Genomic DNA, 21,839 nt, shown 5'->3' on the forward strand with positions numbered 1-21,839 from the left:
CAATGTATTTTGGTTCTAAAAACTGCCGAGTGGAAAACTGCATTTCGACAATGCACCCTCTATCGAAAACAGTTCGCAACGGTGATTGTAAACAGATAATTAAATATACCACCAATATCAGAAAGATAAAGTATCTTGGACATGACAATCAGTTTTACAAATGCCACTCTAGACCAGGTCTAAAACAACTCTATTCTTCATTTCCTCCCTCTCCTGTAAAATGTTACATAAATACAATATAAGGCTATGGAATTTTTATGAAACTAGAGTTGTATATGAAGGCTCTTGTAAATAAAACAAAATACATACTACTAGATGTTACTACCTGCAAAACCATGCCAGAATGTACTCAGTTATTAAAACCATCAGAAAAACAGTAAATGTAAGGCATTTTTCCTAGCCTAGAAAGCATGGCTGAATTAGGGAATGATGTCCAACAAGCGAGATAATCATTAGCCAATTCAAATGAAAAATAATGGATTCACTATTAAATATATACAAATACTAGCCAGACATCTGTAAGCCTAACTCACAAAACTGTATGAACAAAAGCAAAGCCTGGGAAAGTTTTCAGTAAGGCAGGCAACACAAGTATCCAGGACTAAATATTTGCTTTGGTCCCTGGAGGCCAACAGATAGTATTGTATACCACTCATCACACAGCCAGAGTAATGAAGGATGCCTTTTTTTAAATAAATCATGACTGATGTGATGTGGCTAAATCATTCTTTGATGTTGCCCCTGTGACCTTGTCTCCCTTACTGGAACTGCATGCAGTCCTGTCAACAGAAGCACATGCAAACGCTGCCTGATTAGTGTCTTGGGAAGGGCTTACATTGGCAAAATTGCATTTCTCTACAGAATTTAGGTGAAATACCATTTCATACAGCAGGAAGAACTCAAACATTAACAGAAAAATATCACACTATAGTGTCTCATATATACATCCTGACATTTCCCTATGAATGACAAACTTAAAAATGTCAGTCACCTGCTGAAGTAGTAAAGACAGTACTGTTTTTAAAGTGATGTAGTTAACAAAGAACCCTAAACAATGGCAGAAGAATCTTGTCGGTAGTTTTGTAATGCATACTGCACCTTTCTTTCACATCAGGCAAATGGGATAAAGACTACATAACAAACAGGACACTGAAGTGTGTGGTGACAATCATACACTCAGGTTTTGTACACTGACACACCCAAGGATATAACGCGTGGAATCAATTATTTTTGTTCAAAAGAGAAGCTGACACTGTAGGTTTAGTCCAGACTTAAAGCCAAAAACTGCATTTATTATTCAAAATACATTGGGAAATGTATGCTAAATGTACATTTTTTTTCGTACAAATGTACTGCATATGGTTACTAACAAGGTGCATTAGATACACAATTAACGAATAAGCCTCTCATAGTTACCACATTCCAAGGAAGCAACATACCACAGCCTAAGTTTTAGTTTTCTAAATTCTCTGAAATTTTGCAATATAAGTGTGGGCAATTCAAGCTTCTGCTTTTCAAATCAAATTCCTGAAAACCAAAAGGCAAATTTAGTACTTAACAGAAAATTAAGCTGACTGTGAAAGTTGAACTCACTACAGTTGGGCCACTAAATCCAAACAAGAAAGCACTTCTTTAAAGTTTGGATACACAGTTCTTTCCTCATGTAGGTCTCACTCATTACAGGTTTCAATGTAGATACTTCACCTTTGAGGCAGGGAGAAAGCAGGATATGCTTAACATAAATACAGACTGCCAAAAGGAAAAAAATGTGCCTGGAAATGCTGCACTGAAAAACAATGAAAATGACAAACATCCTAACTCCAAAATGTGTTTGGTGTTGACATGGCATACACATTTCCATGATACAGAGGGATATGACAGCTAGTTCGTCTAAACAAGTTGACTGCATAAGGCAGAGTAGTGAAACTGACTAGTGGGTGTGCAATATTTATTTACTTGAACAGTATGAGCATAAACTTGGTGTTTTAACCCCAAAAAGCCTACAATTCACTTCCCAGTAAAAGACTCTAAACATTTTGAAACACTTAACATGACTTTAAATCACGTGTTTGTGGGCCACGCTTCATAAACAGGTACATGCAGCAAGAATGAATGCCACTAGGACAAAATGTCAGCATAAAATGCACCATATAAATTATATCAACAACATGTAGGTTCGTTGTAGCACTCTGCCATGATTGTGATGCTGCCTCTCACGCCCTGTCCTGGCAGCACTGTATGAATTTTGACCATTAGGCCTGTCTGCGTTGTCAGGCAGAAGTTCCCCCACACAGAACTTTCTACTTGCATGCTGTTCAAGGCACTTGTGGCCATGCTTTACAAGGACTTAATCATTTTATTTTTCTGGGTAGTTCCATGTTTAGCTTTATTACAGAAAGTTAACACAGTCTAAATCCTAACTAACTACACGTAAACCCTGAAAATTAACTACTTTGTGCATAAAATTAGTGCAATATATTTAATACATTTACTTTGTTTTTATTTTTTACAACGCATTTGTTTTTTGAAATATACATATAACTCTTCTGTTCAGACTTCCACTGTATAATATTTACAGTATTTTGAACAAAACTGAATTATATACAGTACAGAGTAGCAAAATAAAGGGCTCCCAATATGACTTTCTTAATAGCATTTGGGAATTAGGAAAGATAAATTTAATGTAAACATTATTCAATTATGTATAAAATGTTTTACATATACATATATGTACACATATTTACACACAGAGGTAACTACTGTGAACAATCAGTTAAATACCACAGTTCAGAACATTGCATCAGTGGATTTACTCCCAGTAATTTACACCTTTAACGAAAAGCTGTGATGTGTTTCAGGACAATGATCTCTGGCTTTGCCGTTATTATTTGTACTAATGCTGAAGGTCAGACAAAGTCCAGTATTCGCCACTGATTTGGCCATCACAACAGAGCAGCTTACATATGACGCTAAGGCTACAAATCTGAATGTTCATTCTCAAAAGGTCTCAGCATGAGGTGCTGTTCACTGAACAGACTCTTTGCATAATTGATTTCCTGAGACAGCTTGACTGCAAGAGATTCTGACTTCACGTGGACCTAGGAAAGAAATGTGATTAGTTAATATTTTGGTCTTAAAACTTATTCTGAACTACAGACTATCATGTTATAGATTCTTTAAGCATGCCTTTCTTACTGAAACTGCAACAGTCTGTTTAACCTATTTGAAAGGTCTAACTTAATGGAGATAATCCACTTGTGTACTGTAGTATTGTTATGAAGATCACATACAGATTTTCAAGGACATCTCAGCCATGAAATTAAATTTCCAACTACTGGGTGATGACAGCATGACAGTCTTCTGAGCAGTTCTAACGAAGGGCGGGCATTCCCCTGTTCATTTGTTAGTTATCATTGGTCACATGCCTAGTGACATAAAACAGAAGCTGGTTCCAGTATCTTCCCCTGTTAAATTCCTTCACATAAGCTTCAAAGGGAGAAGCTTTGATGAAGATGATCCAAGCAGAGAAGCAGAAACCTACAAGTAGTTTGAAAAAAAGACTAAGTGATACTCATCTCCATGCAGATGTGAGGGTCAGAATTAAACTAAGAATGCCTGCTGAATGAGAGGTCCTCACAGATTAAAGGTGGAATCCAGAAAGTGTTCTGCCACAAGGGGGTACCATGCAGCTAAGAACAATGGAAGATGGCTGGCAGTAACTTTATGAATCTGTAACAGATAAGCAGCTTAACAGTGGTTTAATATAGTAGTTTACCAAAGCGGAAATGAACTGGGTGGGGTCCTCTCGTAACAGGGTATTTATTTCTTTTGGAGACCACTACTTTCTTGGTTAACAAACATAGGTGAAAATGAAAAGAAAATGGCTACTGGAAGACTGTCATCCACAACTGATTCAGAAATTTTGGCTATGGCTATATCCTACAATGGCTTGTAAATACAATGGTAAGGTAGGTCTGCAGCACTGAGCTGAGTGTGAAAAGATTATTTAACACATCTGCACCCCAGCTACATTGTTATTTCGGTGCTGCCTAGCTGGCTGACACAGGATCACAAGATCATAGGAGGTTACTAAGCTAACAGCCCCAGGGCCCTTACAAGCCTAGCCAAGTTCAAACTGTGTTCCCAAGGGTGTCTGGTTCAAGCAGACACTAAAATCAGCACCTACTGCCCCTCTCCAAGAGGGACACAAGTGGAACCCCCAGGGTGAATTTCCGATTACCCATCCAATTGTCCTAACTGTACTTAAATAGGACCAAACAGGGGCTTTGTTTAACCTGAATAGGAAGGTTGTTCCAACAGTGGGATAACCTCTGTGAGACAAATCTGTCTCTCCAGCAAGTTCTGTTGATGTCACATAACAGGTTAAGGTCCTTTGAGCGAGTGACCAGTGTGCCATCTGACTTGCGAATGTGCAGCACTTTCATTAAAGCTGGGTCAGAGATTGCTCTATATGCAAAGCACAGGTCACCTCCAAGCAGTCTGTACGATACAGAGTAAAGTGACAATGATTTCAGTCTGTCCGCATAAGACAGATCTTGAAGACAGTACAGTTGTGTACACTTACCATAAATGTAGATGTTCAAGTGTATTCACTGTTGCAGTCATTACATTTGGGTAATCTGCTGGCAGGCTGCCCTCAGTCGGCCTGAATAACAAAGTCTTGGGTCCTACGTCGGTTGCTGTCTCCTCTTCCATGACGTCAGGGGTATAAAACATGCAGCCGACGCCATTTTATTCAGTGTTTCTTGCCCCAGATGTCAGGTGCCCCCCTAATGGGGAGCAAAAAAAAAAAAAAAAATATATATATATATATATATATATATATATATATATATATATATGTATAAAAAACTAAACAGCAATATATAAAAATGCACTTTTAGCAACATAAACTTTACCTTCATCTAAAAGCAAATACACCACAAAGGCTTTAGAGTATAATGAAGGAAAGAGAAGTTACGGAAAAAGGGGATGGCGGGTGGGTAACCCGGACTGCAACAGTGAATACACTTGAACATCTACATTTATGGTAAGTGTAAACAACTGTACGATGTTCTTCGTGTTTCACTGCTGCAGTCATTACATTTGGGTAGAATCCCAAAGCTATGGATAGGAGGATGGAACTAAATAGTATTAGCAGCAGCTATAAGGCCCTGCAGAACTGCAGTGGCAAAGCCTACCCTGGATTTAGAAAAGAGAGGCAAATGATAATGCTCTGTGAAGGTATGAACAGAGCTCCAAGTAGCAGCTTCTAGAATGTCTTTGGTTGGAACTCCTCTGAGAAAGGCTGCTGAAGTAGAGGCAAGCTCTGGTGAAATGTGACCTGATTCCCTTGGGTACAGGTTTACCATGATGCAAGTACAGAAACGAATGCAGTGGCTTATCCACTTAGAAACAGTCTGCTTTGATATAGCCTTGCCCTCTGATCCTGATGCAAATGCCACCAGTAGTTGCTCAGACTTTCTTAGAGATTTGGTCCTGTTTAAATAGAATCTTAGTTGTCTGTGTACGTCCAGTGAATGCAGAATTCGCTCCCCATTGTTCTGTGGATTTGGGTAAAATGTTGGCAGGTGAATAGTTTGGTTAAGAGCCACATTGGATACCACCTTAGGCATAAAGGAAGAATTGGTCCTGAGGGACACCCTGTCCGGATGAAATGTAATAAAAGGCTCCACAGCCATGAGAGCCTGTAGTTCTGAAACCCTTCTTACTGAAGTGATTGCCAAAAGGAAAGCTGTTTTCCAAGATAAAAACTTTATATCCGCAGTAGCTGCTGGTTCAAAAGGAGGCAGGGTGAGTTTTTCCAGCACAAAATTGAGGTCCCATGCAGGAGTTGGTGATCTTCTGGGAGGCCTTAAATTTTTGGCCCCTCTAAGATACTGCTTTAGCAGAGGATGAGAGAAAATAGGAGGCTCCATGTTGTAGTGAGCCGAAATGGCAGAGGCATGGATTTTTATTGAAGAGAAGGATAGGCCCTTGTCAAGCATCTCAGTCAAGTATTGTAAAATCTGAGGGATATTTGGTTTTGCTGAGTCCGTTCCTTGTGCTTGGTTCCAAGCACAGAATCTCTTCCATTTATCAGCATAAGATTTTCTAGTACTAGGCCTTCTGGCTTCTAAAATGACATCCATAACAGATTTACTGAGAGGTGTTGTTTGAATAATTGCATGATCAGCCATGCTGCCAGGATCAGAGTTTGGAGCTGAGTGTGCAGAATTTGATTGTTCTGCTGAGACGGTAGACGAGGTATTTGAGGCAAGTACCAAGGAGGGAGTTCAGACATATTCCTTAGAATTGGGTACCAGTGCTGGCAAGGCCAGTCCGGAGCAATCAGGATCATTTTTTGGTTTTTCCTGTCTGGTCTTTAGTAAGACCCTGGGAAGAAGAGGCAGATAAGGAAAGGCGTAGACTGATAGGTTTTTCCAACTGAAGGATACGGCATCCACTTTCCATGCTTGTCTGTGATAAGTCCTTATGCAGAATTTCTCCAGTTGATAATTTTGGGGAAAGGCAAATAGATCTATGTCTGGGCTCCCCCATTTCTGTGCTACCATGCTGAAGACTTGTGGATCCAGTTTCCACTCGAGAGGGTACATAAGACTTCTGCTTAGGTCGTCTGCCAGAGTATTTTGTTTTCCTGGCAGGAATTGAGCTTGAAGTTGTACTTGGTAAGTCAAGGCTGTGTCCCACAATGCCATGGCTAGTCTGCAAAAGGGGTAAGAATGTATACCCCCCCCCCTGCTTGTTTATGTACCACATAACAGTGGTGTTGTCCGTCTTTATCAGTAGTTGTCCTGGATGAAGTAAGCCCTTGAAGGCTGTCAGGACATTCTGAACAGCTAGCATCTCTTTCTGGTTGATATGTAGATGCATTTGGTTTTGGTTCCATATGCCCTGAATGCATCTCCCCGCCAGCTGGCCCCCCAAGCATAGTCTGATGCATCTGTAGTTAGGGTTTGGGTGGCAGGGGGTAGAGTGAATGACAGTCCCTTGTTTTGGTGACATGTCTCTGCCCACCAAAGAAACTCCTGTTGTAGGCAGGGAATGAGTGGAATCATTGTTTCCAGACTGTGACAAAGTTGACTCCATAAGCTTTTTAGGTACCATTGAAGTTTCCTCATATGCAGTCTTGCATATGGAATTAGTAGGGTGCAGGATGCCATGAACCCCAAAGCCTGCAGAATTTGTCTTGCAGATAACTGGGTTTTTGTTGCCATCTGTTTGAAGTATATAGTCAGTTGCCTGTGTTTGTCTGGTGTAAGGTAAGCCATCTGGACAGTTGTATTCAAGCTTGCACCCAGGAATGTAATTTTTTGAGAGGGTACCAGTTGTGATTTCTTTTCGTTTATCGTGTACCCTAGGCATGTTAGAAGCCTTTTTACAAATGCCAGATGTTGAAGAAGGTCTGTTTTCTGCTTGAATGAGACAGTCGTCCAAGTAAGGATAGATTTGTATACTTCTTTGTCTGCAAAATGCAATTACTGGTGCCAAGCACTTTGTAAAGACCCTGGGTGCAGTAGATAAGCCAAAGGGCAGTGCAGAGAATTGATAATGCATAAAATCTGCCTTGAAGCAGAGGTATCATCTGCACAATTCCCTTATTGGGATATGCAGGCTTGCCTCTTTTAAGTCTAGAGTCACTAAGTGTTCTTGCCCAGCATGGGCAGTAGCTGTTGTAAAGTCAGCATTTTGAATTTTGGAATGTCCAGGAATGTGTTAAAAATCATTAAGTCCAGTATTGGACGCCAGGCATTGTCTTTTCTGGGTACCAGGAACAGTCTTGAATAAAAACCTTGTCCTTTTTCCTGTTCTGATACTGGTTGAATAGCCTCCACATTCATGAGGGACGTAACTTGTTTCTGAGCCTCTGCCCATTGATTTTGTGGCAGATCTGACCAACCGTTTGGAAATGGCAAAGTATGGAAATGAAATCTGTACCCCTGGGATACTATGTTTAATACCCACTTGTCCTGGGTAATTAACTGCCATGTTTGAGCATGAAGCACTAATTTTCCCCCCAAGGGGGCTGCCAAAAGATAAGTGCTTGGTGATGGTAGAGGGAAGTCATTGAGACTGCTTACTGTAGGGTTGTGCTTTGTTTCCTCCAGATTTGGAGGTGGAGGCACCCCATTGCTTTGACCTGTAAGAACCCTGTGATTGGTATCTAGAGCCTTTTGAGTGCCTGGATTTGCCTTGAGAGGCTCTGATGGACACAGGAAAGGACCAATTTTTAGTAGGCCAGTGCCTACTGAATCTGGGTGGCTGCACTTGTAAGGAATCTTTTACAGTTCGCATAGATTTAGATTTGTCTTCCATTTTCTTTAAAACCTCTTCTGCCTTATTACCAAACAGAGCATCATGCTGTAAAGGGGCATCCAACAATTTAGCTTTAACATGATCAGGCAGATTTTGCTCCTTGAGCCAGGCATGCCTTCTAATCACAGATCCAGTAACTGCGGCCCTGCAAGAGGCCTCCAAGGAATCAAAACCACATTGCAAAGTATGCTTTCCAATCTGTTCTGCTGCATGCAATAATTCCTGTAATTCTTTACTTTCCACCCAATCAGAAATCAACATCATTTTCTGTTTCAATAGGCCAATAACATGCTGTTGATATTTAAGCATATGAAACTGGCAGTTTAAGGCCCTAATTGCCAAGGTTGCAGACGTATAAACCTTCTTTCCCCATCTATCCAGCTCCCTGGAATCTCTATCAGAAGGGGTAGATTTTTGGTTGTAGAGGCCTTTACACCTTTGGGACCCTGTGAGATAGTTTCAGGATCAGCAGCAGGATTTTTTAATAGAAATTTGTGAGTCAGGAAACCTGTAATATCTGTCTGGCTTACTAGGAGCTGGAGGTAAGGAATCAGGAGTCATGCTTAATTCCGAAAGCACATCATCAACAATGTCTAACACAGGAGGTATAGCCAAAGGCCTATGTTGAGGAAGAAGAAGGAAATCCCTAAGCCTCTTTTTTTGATTCAGAGAAATCCTGACTCTCCTAATGAAAATGTTCCCTTAAAGTATGCAAGGTTTCTCCAAAAGAATAATCCTCAGAAGGAGATGCAGATGGGATGGATTGTTCTACATCTGAATCCTCATAGGGTGGTATTGAAAATTCCTGATTAGAAGAGGAATCAGAAGAAACTGAAACCTGATCTGAAGATTCATAATCAGTGTCTTGCCTTGGCCTCTTAGCAGGGGGGGTTGGGAAACACTGATCAAGGTAATTAAGTCCTCAGCCATTTTGATCATTTGTTTTTTAGGCATAGGGGCCTGAGCATGTGGCTCATGCGTTGGTGTTTTAGACTTAGAAGTTGTTTTTGTTTTTGAAGCTGGCATCAGTTTTATATAAAAATGTTGAGGCCTGACAACACCCGCAGAAGCCGGTGCCTGCTCAGCGACTCCAGACCCATCCGAGGGAGAGACATCCACAGGTTCAATACTCTGAGAATCTCGTGGCATACTGGACTCCACATGGGTCTCGGTAGAGGCCTACGACTCAAAAGTAGCGGGTATCAGGGGCTGCGAAAGCGCCTCACTGAGTACCGGTGACTAGCTTAGGAGAAGCTTCGTAGTCGGTTTTAGACCTCAATGGTCTGTCTCTGTCTTTTTCTTTGCGTTTTTTGTCAACTCTGGTAGTTGGATTGCTATCAGATGACATTTCAGGGTAATTAAATTTGGATCCAAAATATTTTGAAGCAAAAATATACCGACGCTTAATAGTGCGTTGGTTAAATCTAGCACAAAACCGACAGCAAGGCACGTTATGATCTGGGCCTAGGCAAGGAATACACTGCAAATGAAAATCCTTCTGAGGTATTTGTTTCCCACAAGTAATGCAATTATTAACTTTTACTGACTTCGGTAAGGAGCAAGAAAAAGTTTCCCCAATGAGGTACTTAGCTTTAATTGAAGACTTCGGTTCTGAAACTCGAATGTGAAAATTTCAGGAGTCGGCCGACCGGCACTTGTGAACTGCTTCTGCTTCGGGCACCGCATGGCAAGAAAGACTGAATAAAATGGCATCGGCTGTATGTTTTATACCCCTAATGACCTGACATCATGGAAGAGGAGACTGCAACTGACGCAGGACCCAAGACTTTGTTATTCAGGCCGACTGATGGTAACCTACCAGCAGATTACCCAAATGTAATGACTGCAACAGTGAAACAAGAAGAACATAGTACAGTTGTGTACACTTAACATAAATGTAGATGTTCGAGTGTATTCACTGTTGCAGTCATTACATTTGGGTAATCTGCTGGCAGGTTGCCCTCAGTCGGATTGAATAACAAAGTCTTAGTCCAGTTGCTGTCTCCTCTTCCATGACGTCAGGTCGTCAGGGGTATAAAACATGCAACTGATGCCATTTTATTCAGTTTTTCTTGCCGCGTGGTGCCTGAAGCAGAAGCAGTTCGCAAGTGCCAGTGAGCCGACTCCTGAAATTTTCGCATTCGAGTTTCAGAACCGATGTCTTCAATTAAAGCTAAGTACCTCTTTGGGGAAACTTTTTCTTACTCCTTACCGATGTCAGTAAAAGTTAACAATTGCATTACTTGTGGGAAGCAAATACCTCAGAAGGATTTTCATTTGTAACCAAAAATGTTCCCAGGACAAAACCACGATCCAATATAGTGCACAATTGTCTTCTTTATTATAACACAATGAGATGATATTGGATCGTGGTTTTGTCCTGGGAACATTTTTGGTTACATGTTGTTTAGTAAGTGTTGGGTTCCCTGGACTATGTTGTTGATTTTCATTTGTACTGTATTCCTTGCCTAGGCCCAGATCATAATGTGCCTTGCTGTCGGTTTTGTGCTAGATTTAACCAACGCACTATTAAGTGTCGGTATATTTTTGCTTCAAAATATTTTGAATCCAGATTTAATTACCCTGAAATGTAGTTGGATAGCAATCCAACTACCGGAGTTCACAAAAAACGCAAAGAAAGAGACAGACCGTAGAGGTCCAAAACCGATGACGAAGCTTCTCCTAAGCCAGTCACCGGTTCGCCGGTACTCAGTGAGGTGCTTTTGCAGCCTCTGATACCCGCTAGTTTTGAGTCGCAGGCCTCTACCAAGACCCATGCGGAGTCCGGTATGCCGCTAGATTCTCAGACAGCAGGCACTGGCTTCTGAAGGTGTTTTCAGGCCTCAACATTTTTATATAAAACCGACGCCAGCTTCAAAAACAAAAACAAAAATAACTTCTAAGTCTAAAAAACCGACGCATGAGCAGTCATCAGCAAACTTTGTCACTCAAAATCTTTTAGTTTTAGCCTGTACTTTGGAGAAGTAGATTCCTAACAGTACGCGTCCCAGTATCAATCCCTGTGGAACACCACTGGTTACAGGCCTGCTGGAGGAAGTGGAGTCCCCTATTTTGACTGCATGAGTTCTATCAGTGAAACAGTTTGCAACCCATCTGACAATATATGGGTTGATACCTAGCTGGGTGAGTTTATCAATAATGCTTTAGTGGAGGATTGTGTAAAAAGCCTTAGCTAAGTCTAAGTAGGCTGTATGCACATATTTGCCCTCATCTAGGGCATTAGTGACTGTCTCGAAGAAGTCCAACAAGTTTAACAGGCATGATCTCCCTTTGATAAAGGCACACTAGGTGGAGTCTAGCATTTGGAGAGTGCCTATATCTTTGTTAATAAGGCTGATGATGCTTCGTTCCATGGTCTTGCAGATAAGGCTGGCCAGGCTAATGGGTCTATAGCTCCCAGGGTCTGTGGATGCACCTCCTTTGTGCAAAGGGATGACAGTAGCTGTTTTCCATTACGCTGGGAAGATGCCATTGCTTAGGCTGTGATTGAAAAGCCTGCTCAATGGTGATACTAATTCCTATTTTTAACCCATGCAGAACACAGCCTGGGATGTTGTCTAATCCCATAGAGGCTGTGTATTTGGCACTGTAGAGGGCATTTAAGACCCGCTCCTCAGAGATACTAGCTAGGGGACAGGTGTTAGGAATGCTTTAGGGTAATATGTGGCAGGGACTGTGGAGTGAAGTTTTCAAAGAACCTGTCAGTCAGCAGGTTTGCTATATATCCACAGGTTCTTTACATGTGGTACCATTAACTAAGAGTTTGGGGCAAATCCAGGCCTTACCTTTGAGGTTACAGATGTAACTAAAGAATGCCTTGTAGTTATCCTTAGTTAGGGATGCTAATTTGTATTTGTAGTTAGCTTTGGAGGACCTCATTAGGAGTCTTATTTGCTTGTTTAAGTTGAGGATGGAGTGTTTCCAGTTTTGAGACAGTTCCTTCCTACTCTTAGTCAGCAATTTCTTTCTCCTATTGTATAGAATATTAATGGCAGTTGTCCGTCAGGCAGGTTTGTTTTTCCTTGGAGATCTTGCTTTGATTCTATCAGGTATGGCAGAGTCAATACAATTTACAGGTGCTTGTATAAAGCATTGGTGTATAACTCAGCATAAGTGCCTGTTCCATCAGTGGGGGGTGTGGGGCTATGAAGCTATTTAAGCCATTACGTAAGAGGTTGTAATTGGCCTTGGAGAAGTTTTTTAGTCTACTTGTTGTTAAGGGAAAGGGGGGGGGGTTGTGTTATAGTTACTTCTAGTGAGAAATAACTATAACAGATCTATATGGTCAGATCTCACTATGGATGGCCACACACTAGGGATGGTGCAGTGGTCCCCCATGTTGGTGAGCACCAGGTCCAGGATGTGCGAGTCCCTTGTGGGTGTCAACCAGTTGGTCTAGGGCACTGGAGTTAATGAAGTCCAGGAAACTTTGGCCAAGTGAGTTAGAACACGTATAATTTAAACAGTCTATGGACAGGTAATTAAAGTCACCCAAAACCAGGGTGTTTGGTTGTATTTTGATTGACTCAGTAGATCCAAGTAGGCTGAGTGGATGTCATGATTCAAGGAGGGGCCCTATAGCTGGCAATGACCTGAGGATAGGTCTTGCCTACAGTCAACTGAACCTGAAGTAATTCAAGGAAATTGTGCTGTTTAACCAATCTAGAGGTGTACTTATCTTTAATGAATATTGATACACCACCTCCTTTAGTTCTTACGCCTTCAGTTTGTGGTCTGAACATGTGGAAGGAAATGTAACCTGGTACAGCTGGGGTGGTCTCCTCAGCCTTAAACCAGGTCTCAGTGACTGCACAAATGTCAGCATCTTCCAGGGTGAGGACCGCTTCCAGTGAGTGTAGTTTCTGGTATAGACTCCTAGCATTTAGCAGCATAACCCTGGGGTTGTTTTTAGAAGGTATTTTTATGTCATGGATTTTGTTCTTGTGACATTGCCTAAAAAGGCACTATGGGGATGGCAAGAGCCTTAGCCAATAACTGAAATACCAGGGATGACAGATAAAGACCATCTCTGGCAAAGTATCGAGATCAATGTCTGCCGACCATGTCATCCCAGGCTGACAGACATTAACTACATCCCCTTTGAATGACACTGGAAACTAAGCAAATTGTTGAAGTCAAAAAGTTTTTGTTTGTATTGAGGTATCATCCTAGGCGAAGGTAAAATGCTGCTTAAGGCTAGGGGCATACTCACCTGAGAAACATAATCTGAGAGCTCAGTCATGTCTCTCTTCATATAGTCCAGTGAGGTACGTCCCAAGTTGTTCACACCAACATGGACTATGATGGAGTCATAACAGTGCCTGTTGTTGAGAGACTTGAGTGAGTGTGTGATGTGGCTCATCCTGGCACCTGAAAGACAGCTGACCATGACCTTTTCGTTATCCAACCTGGTGAGAGGAACACACTTGTCTACAGTCCACTTCAACATTAAATCCTCATTAGGGTATATTTAAGCGGTGACACCAGGCTACCACACTTCTTCTGGGATGGCTGAAATGATTATCTCTCAATGGCCAGCTATTCCAACACTTCTGCCTCATAGGTGAATGCAGGTCATTAGGGCTTGACTCCACAGTTCCATCCCTCTGTCCTATGCTGCCAAAACTATTAATGCAATTGTGCCCCTTAGAAGAGAAAATTCCAACCATTACCAAATGAAGACAACCTCTTGAAGTGAAACACTTTTTCCTACATCCTGATGATCTCTGCAGTATTTATGCTGATGTACTACTTTAAGATGTCCTTGTCATATCTTCTAACTTCATACAGCCAAAATTGCCTGAAGAGGGCTGACATTCTACTTTATGGCAACAGCTTCATTACATAATGTACTGTTTGTACATATAGGCACTTGTTGAACATATTCAACTTTATATGTGGTAAGCAAGGCAGCCAGGTGCCTACAAACAAGGCCTTATGAACATGATTATCCTATAAGGTCCAACAACTTGAATAATGCACTAAATAGACAGTACCACTGATAGAGGATTTTTATTTACTGTAATGCATTCTGTGGACTTGGACATAAGAGAAAGGAGCAATAAACATCCTTTAGAGTACAAAGAATACATCTAGTAAGTAAGGTTAGATGCTATTAACACCACTGGTTTCAATGACATTGTTAATTTTAAAGCTGTCTTAACTAACAATTAAAATACTGATGTTAATTATTTGATTTTAATTTATAATATTTCTCAGAGACTACCAAGTGTTTTTAATCAAGGGTCAAACACAGTGTCTTGCACGGGTTATGCTTTTTATTGATTACATTTGATCACATGGCTTTTTATATATTATTTAAAAGCCTTTTCATTCAACAATATCTGAAGAAGTCAATTTATGATTAAAGCATTTATTTAATGATCTTTATTGTGAATGTTTGCGCAGTAAACTGCAGTGCCTTTGACAACTTTGCAGCAATTACTTTTTGTCAAGATGTAATACACTTAAACAGGCTTTCTAACAACAAGGTATTTCAAAGCATGAATGAACACAACTTAGTCAAAGCTTTAAAAGTCTGACTACAGATGATTAATGTGCAAGCTGTGAGATCCACTGTCATGAAATACTATACAGATGATTTACAGTTCTTCCAAGAAGGATGATGACCTGTAATTAAAGACATTGAGATTATCCCACCTGGTTATAGCATTGTAAGACATGATCGCTCCACCAAGAAAGGTGGAGGAGTAGCAATTATATATAGAACTAACCTAAAACTTACTCTTCTTGACCTATCCTTCTCCCAAAACTACAATGCTGAAATAATTTGCTCAAAAATACAAATCAACAATAGTAAAGCAATAAACATCATCTGTGCATATATCCCCCCAGGAAATAACATCCCTACCCTAGAACACATTCTAGAACAAATCTCTAACAAACTTCCTCAAGAAACACTATTTCTTGGGGACTTTAACATTGATTGGATATCATGTAGCAACATTAACCCTACTTCTCATATAAACCTAAATGGTTTTAAACAACTCATTAATGGTCCGACCAGAACCAACAAAAAACCCAAAAAAGAAACCACCTTGGACTGGATCCTTACTAACTCCCCCCTACAAAACTACCAAACTGGCATCCTTCCTGACGACATTAGTGATCACTCCCTCATTTACGTAGTCAGAGCCAAAACTAACCTAAACTTTCCTACCACTCACAAAACACTATACTCCAAAAAAATTTTTATTCCTGAACAGTTTCAAACAGAACTTTCACAATATAACTGGACCCCTCTAAAACACCTAACACTTAACAAAGCCGTTGAATACTTCAATTCAGCATTCCTTGCAATCCTAAATCAACATGCCCCAAGTCGCACTATTAGAACAAAGACTAAGACAGCACCCTGGCTAACCTCCAATACTAAGCATAAAATTATTCTCAGAAATAAATCTTGGAATAAATGGCGTTCCTCTAGAAACCCAACAGATCATCAAACCTTTAGAGAGCTCAGAAACAGTACCAAAAAAGCTATCATAACAGATAAAAAGAATTTTTACTTTGAACTACAACAATCCACCAATAAAGAACCAAAAAAATTCTGGTCTACTATTAACAATCTAATTACCCCAGGCAAATTAATCACACCCAATCCCCAGGACTTAGACCCCGAAGACTCTACTTTAATAGCCAATAATTTCAATACTTTCTTTACTTCATCCATACAAAGTCTTGCTAACCACCTATCTCCTGATACCTCTCAACTGCTCTTAAGTAGCTTCAATGACTCTCTTCCTCTCCTGCAACAACCCATACCCACCTCTTATATACAATCTCTATTACACAAACTTAAACCCACTACCCCCTCAGCAGACAAGCTTCCTGCTGAATTCCTGCAAGTAGCAGCTAAAGCTATTGCCTATCCTGTCTCTATTCTAATAAACAGATCCATAAAAGAACGTGCTTTCCCAGCAATTTGGAAAATATCACACATCATACCCTTACACAAAGGAGGCAAATCTACCGACCTTTCTAACTTTCGCCCAATTGCACTGTTATCTCCTCTAGCAAAAATTATGGAAAAATGTATACATAAACAACTACTAAACCATCTCCTCCTTAACAACCTACTAGCTGACACCCAACATGGATTTAGGCCTTCACATAGTACTACCACTGCACTACTCTCTTTCACCAATACCATCAACTGTAACCGTAATAACAACAAACTAACCTCTTCTCTATTTCTAGACCTGTCAAAAGCCTTCGATATGGTAAATCATACACTTCTTCTCCACATACTGAAATCCCTTGCCTTGGATGACTCTTCTTTAACCTGGTTCTCATCATATCTAGAAGATCGACATCAAGCAGTACTCTGGAAAAATTCTCTATCTACTCTATTACCTATCTCATTAGGAGTACCACAGGGATCTATACTAGGCCCACTTTTATTCTCCATCTTTATTAATGATCTCCAATCATCTATCCAAAACACTACCGGCATACAATATGCAGATGATTCCACTTTAATCTGTACAGCCTCCTCTCAACCAGAACTCCAATCCCTTACACAAGCTACCTTTTCAACCGTTGAACAATGGTTCTCTAAAAGATGTCTTCTCCTTAACCCCAAGAAAACAAAACTACTACTTTTTTCACCTACACACAAATCTACTCAACTACATTTTACTATCACTGCAAGTGATAACTCTCACATTACTCCTGACTCCACTACAAAACTGCTTGGTGTTACTATTGATAATAATCTTAGCTTTGACCACCACATTAATAACACAATAAAACAGTTAATAAAAGATTGGTTCACTATACAGAATAAAACCCTTCCTTACACCTAAGGCACGGACTACTTTAGCACAATCACATCTTATCTCTACCCTTCTGTATGCATCATCGATCTACACTAATCTATCTAAAGGTAACCTTAGGAAACTGTCTACATCCTACCACAACATAGCTCGATTTGCCACTGCATCTCAATATAGAACTCACCACTGCATAAACTTAAAACGTCTACACTGGCTGGAACTTCCTAACAAGATTATCTATCAACAACTCTTAATAGCACATAAAATTTTATATCAACCCTCAAAAACACCTGCTCTTAGCAACCTCTTGACTCCCTATAATAATTTAAAACAACTACGCTCCTCCCAAAAGCTACAAGTTAACATGACCAGAATTTCAAACTCTGCAGGGAACTGCCTTTTCTCCAACTCAGTTGGCAAAATATGGAATAACCTTCCCTTACATATCTCCTCTTTAGCCACTTTTCCTTGCTTTAAAAAGCAACTTCTTTCACATCTGAATAACTTCTGGCTCTGCTCTTGTACCAATCCAGACTAACCTTCTTTCAACTATATTTGCATTTTATTTAACACTCTAAATCTCTCTCTCAAATCATAAATAACATTATGATTCTACTGTTACTAAAAAAAAAAAAACATTATTATTTTTATTTTCATGTTTTTAATTACATAATTTGTATTACATAGTTAGTATTATCTATTTGTTATTAGAATAGCATCACCTGACCTGAACTAATTTCCTTGTATTATTGCTCTTTGCCTATATCACAAGTGTTTTTTTACATGTATTTCTATAAACATGCTTTAATCTGTGGAGCTTTTCTCCCCGGGCCTCCACTGAAAATGGACAATGATCCAGTTGGACTAGCCCGGTCAACAAATGTAAAATAAAATAAAATAAAAAATAAAAAATAAATGATATCCAGCTGTCCATCCATTTTCTACAGGAGTTTATTCAATTCAGGGTCACACAAGGCCCAGGGTCTATCCAGGAAGTAATAGTCATAGAGTAAGAAAAATTAAAGAAATGCCATGTTGGTCCACTAGCAGAAGACACAAAGATGCTTTAAGAATCCGCTCCAGATCAGACAGCAATCCACCATAGAGAAGACATACACATTCATATACCCACACACAACCACATTCAGGGTGAATTCAGCATCTCAGATCAATGTGTAGGCAAGACTGTAGGAGGAACCCAAAGATCCATTCAGAAAACTCATGCATATATATACAAGGTAACTCCATAAAAATGCATTCCAGCTAAGAGTTAACATGGGGGTCCAAGCGCTGTCAGGCAGCAAGGAAAATCTTCATGTCACCTCATTCTAACAGAATTATAAATTATACTGTAGGCTGAAGATGAAATGTTATACCTCATTATTTCCAAGCAGGCTCACATGATGAGTATGTTGATAATTCATAGCAAAAGCATTCAATTCTGTCATTTTCAAAGCTGAACAGCATCTGATGAATGTGCCCTCTTAACTCTGGCAGATTCTTAGCTCAGCTTTACAATACAGCCAGGTTCATACTAGGTTAATGAATATCAGGGTCTTTACAAGCCTAGCCATGCAGCACAACCCAGTTTTGTCCCACAGTTTCTTAGATGCCTAAATTGTGGGTATGTTGGTAACGAAGTTGCTAAGGGTTATGTGTTTGGGGGGTACGTTAGTTGGGGATTAATTTTCTTACTTTTGACCACTGTTCATCATACAGATGGGGGCCAGGCAGGGGGTGAATTTACAATTTCCCATCCAATAATCAAGGTTTCTTTTAAACAGGATCAGGGATGACTCTGCTTCATGCAGATGGGGAGCTTATTTCCATACAAAGTTCAGGTCCTTGGATCTATTGTTTCTGGTATTTTTCATTTTGTGGATGTGCAAGAGATAGTACAGTTGTGTACACTTACCATAAATGTAGTTGTTCGAGTGTATTCACTGTTGCAGTCATCACTTTTGGGTTATCTGCTTGCAGTAGCCCTCAGTCCACCTGATTAACAAAGTCTTGGGTCCTGCATCGGCTGCTGTCCCTTCTTCCATGACGTCAGGTCGTCAGGGGTATAAAACATGCAGCCGACGCCATTACATCAGTTTTTCTTGTCCCAGATGTCAGGTGCCCCCTTAATGGGAAACAATTAAATCTATAAATATATAAGGTTATACCTCCAACAGAAAAGCAAATACACCAAAAAGCTTTTGAAGATAGTAAAGGAAGTAGAAGTATATCCAAAAAAGAAGGGGGCTGGAGGGAGGGTAACCAGGACTGCAACAGTGAATACACTCGAACATCTACATTTATGGTAAGTGTGCACAACTGTACTATGTTCTTCGTGTTTCACTGTTGCAGTTATCACTTTTGGGTAGATTCCCAAAGCTAAGGATGGGAAGAGGAATTCAGATAGAATTAGGACCAGCTAAAAGGCCCTGTAAGACTGCAGTGGCAAAGCCAGCTCTGGATTTAGAGAAAATCGGCAGATGGTAATGCTTGGTGAAAGTATGTACAGAACTCAAAGTAGCAGCTTTTAGGATGCCCCTGGTAGGGACTTCTCTGAGAAAGGCTGTAGAGGCAGATGCAGCCCTGGTAGAGTGGGGTCTGATCCCCTGTGGGATAGGTTTTCCATGGTGTTTGTAGCAAAAAAGAATGCAATGACCTAACCATTTGGAAATGGTTTGCTTTGAAATAGCCTTCCCCTCTGCCCCTGCAGCAAATGCCACCAGCAGTTGATAAGATTTCCCTTGAGGTTTAGTTCTGTCCAAGTAGAATCTAAGTGGTCTGTGCACGTCTAAGGAGTGCAGAATCCATTCCCCTTTGTTCTGTGGATTAGGAAAGAAGGTTGGCAAATGTATGGACTGATTAAGGGCCACACTGGATACCACTTTGGGCATGAAGGAGGGATTAGTCCTGAGGGACACCCTGTCCGCATGAAAGATGATGAAAGGCTCCACTGCCATGAGGGCCTGTAATTCAAATACCCAGAAAGCTGTTTTCCAAGAAAAGAATTTTAAGTCCGCAGTGGCAGCTGTCTCGAATGGAGGAAGGGTGAGCTTTTCAAATACAAAGTTGAGGTCCCAGGCTGAAGTTGGAGCTCTCCTGGGTGTTCGTAGATTTTTGGCCTCTCTGAGGAACTGCTTAAGCAGTGGATGAGAGAAGAGGGGTGGTTCTGTGTTATAATGAGCTGAGATGGCTGAGGCATGAATTTTTGATGGAGGAGAAAGACAGGCCCTTATGAAGCACCTCAGTTAAGTATTGTAAGATGTGAGGTAAATTGGGCACTGTTGTGCTCATCCCTTGAGATTGGTTCCAGGCACAGAATCTTTTCCATTTTTCAGCGCAAGACTTTCTGGTACTAGGCCTCCTTGCCTCTAAAATTATATCCATCACTGGTTTACTGAGGGATGCTAAAGGAGATATTATGTAATTAGCCAGACTGCTAGATTCAGTGCTTCAAGTTGAGGATGCAGAATTTGGTTCTCCTGCTGAGAAAATAGAGTAGGAGTCTGAGGCAGGTGCCATGAGGCCCACAGTGACACACTGCGCAAGAGGGGGTACCAGTGTTGGCGTGGCCAGTCTGGTGTAATCAAAACCATCCTTGGTTTGTCTTGTTTGATCTTTAGTAGCACTTTGGACAGCAGAGGAGGAAAGGCATAAACTGATAGGTTTTTCCAGCTGAAGGACAAAGCATCCATTTTCCAAGCTTGTTTGTGGGGAGTCCTTGTGCAGAATCTGTCCAACTGATAATTTTGGGGGGAGGCAAACAGGTCTATATCTGGGCTCCCCCATTTTCTTGTCAACATGTTGAAAATCATTGGTTCCAGTTTCCACTCGTGTGGGTCCATGAGGTTTCTGCTTAGTTCCTCTGCCAGTGTATTTTCCTGGCAGGAACTGAGCTTGTAAATGTACCTGATAGCTCAAGGCTGTGTTCCACAATGCCATGGCTAGTCTGCAGAGGGGGTAAGAATGTGTACCCCCCTGCTTGTTTATGTAACACATAACAGTGGTGTTGTCCATCTTTATCATTAATTGTCCTGTAAGAATGTGGTCTTTGACGGCTGTCCGAGCATTCTGTACAGCTAACATTTCTTTTTGATTGACATGCAGGTGCATTTAACTTGCGTTCCATTTGCCCTGAATGCAATTCCCTGCTAGGTGGGCCCCCCATGCATAGTCTGATGCATCTGTTGTTAAGGTTTGGGCGGCAGGGGGTAGTGTGAATGGTAGTCCCCTGTTTTGGTGGCAGGCCTCTGCCCACCAAAGGAACTCTAGGCATAGGCAAGGTATGATAGGAATCATTGCCTCTAGATCCTGTGAATGTTGACACCATAGGCTTTAGAGATACCATTGCAGTTTCCTCATATGCAGCCTTGCATAAGGAATTAGAAGAAAGCAGGAGGCCATGAACCCCAAGGCTTGCAGTATTTGCCTTATAGATAACTGGGTTTTTGTGGCCACTTATTTGAAGTAGGTTGTCACATGAATCCATTTCTCTGGCGTGAGGAAAGCCATCTGGGAAGTTGTATTCAAGCTTGCTCCCAGGAATATAATTTGTTGACAGGGTACCAGTTGTGATTTCTTTTCGTTTATGGTGTACCCCAGACAAGTCAGTACCCTTTGAACAAAGGCCAGATGATTTAAAAGTATGTCCTGGCTTTCTGCCTGAATTAGACAATCATCCAGATA

The 21,839-nt window shown here is 40.8% G+C and overlaps 1 protein-coding gene across 1 annotated transcript in view; it reads right to left on the bottom strand.

The window, feature by feature from the left end:
* Positions 1-1,259: 1,259 nt before the first annotated feature.
* LOC122793565 (vacuolar protein sorting-associated protein 13D-like) overlaps positions 1,260-21,839 on the bottom strand; it is an 845,840-nt gene continuing 825,260 nt past the window's right edge. The window contains exon 6 of the mRNA XM_044061723.1: positions 1,260-3,098. Within this exon, the coding sequence (XP_043917658.1) occupies positions 2,976-3,098 (123 nt within the window). The 3' untranslated portion in view covers positions 1,260-2,975. The remainder of the gene's footprint in view (positions 3,099-21,839) is intronic.

The sequence above is a fragment of the Protopterus annectens genome, chromosome 2.part0, assembly GCF_019279795.1.
Source record: "Protopterus annectens isolate FY-2018-M chromosome 2.part0, PAN1.0, whole genome shotgun sequence".
NCBI classification, from domain to species: Eukaryota; Metazoa; Chordata; order Ceratodontiformes; family Protopteridae; genus Protopterus; species Protopterus annectens.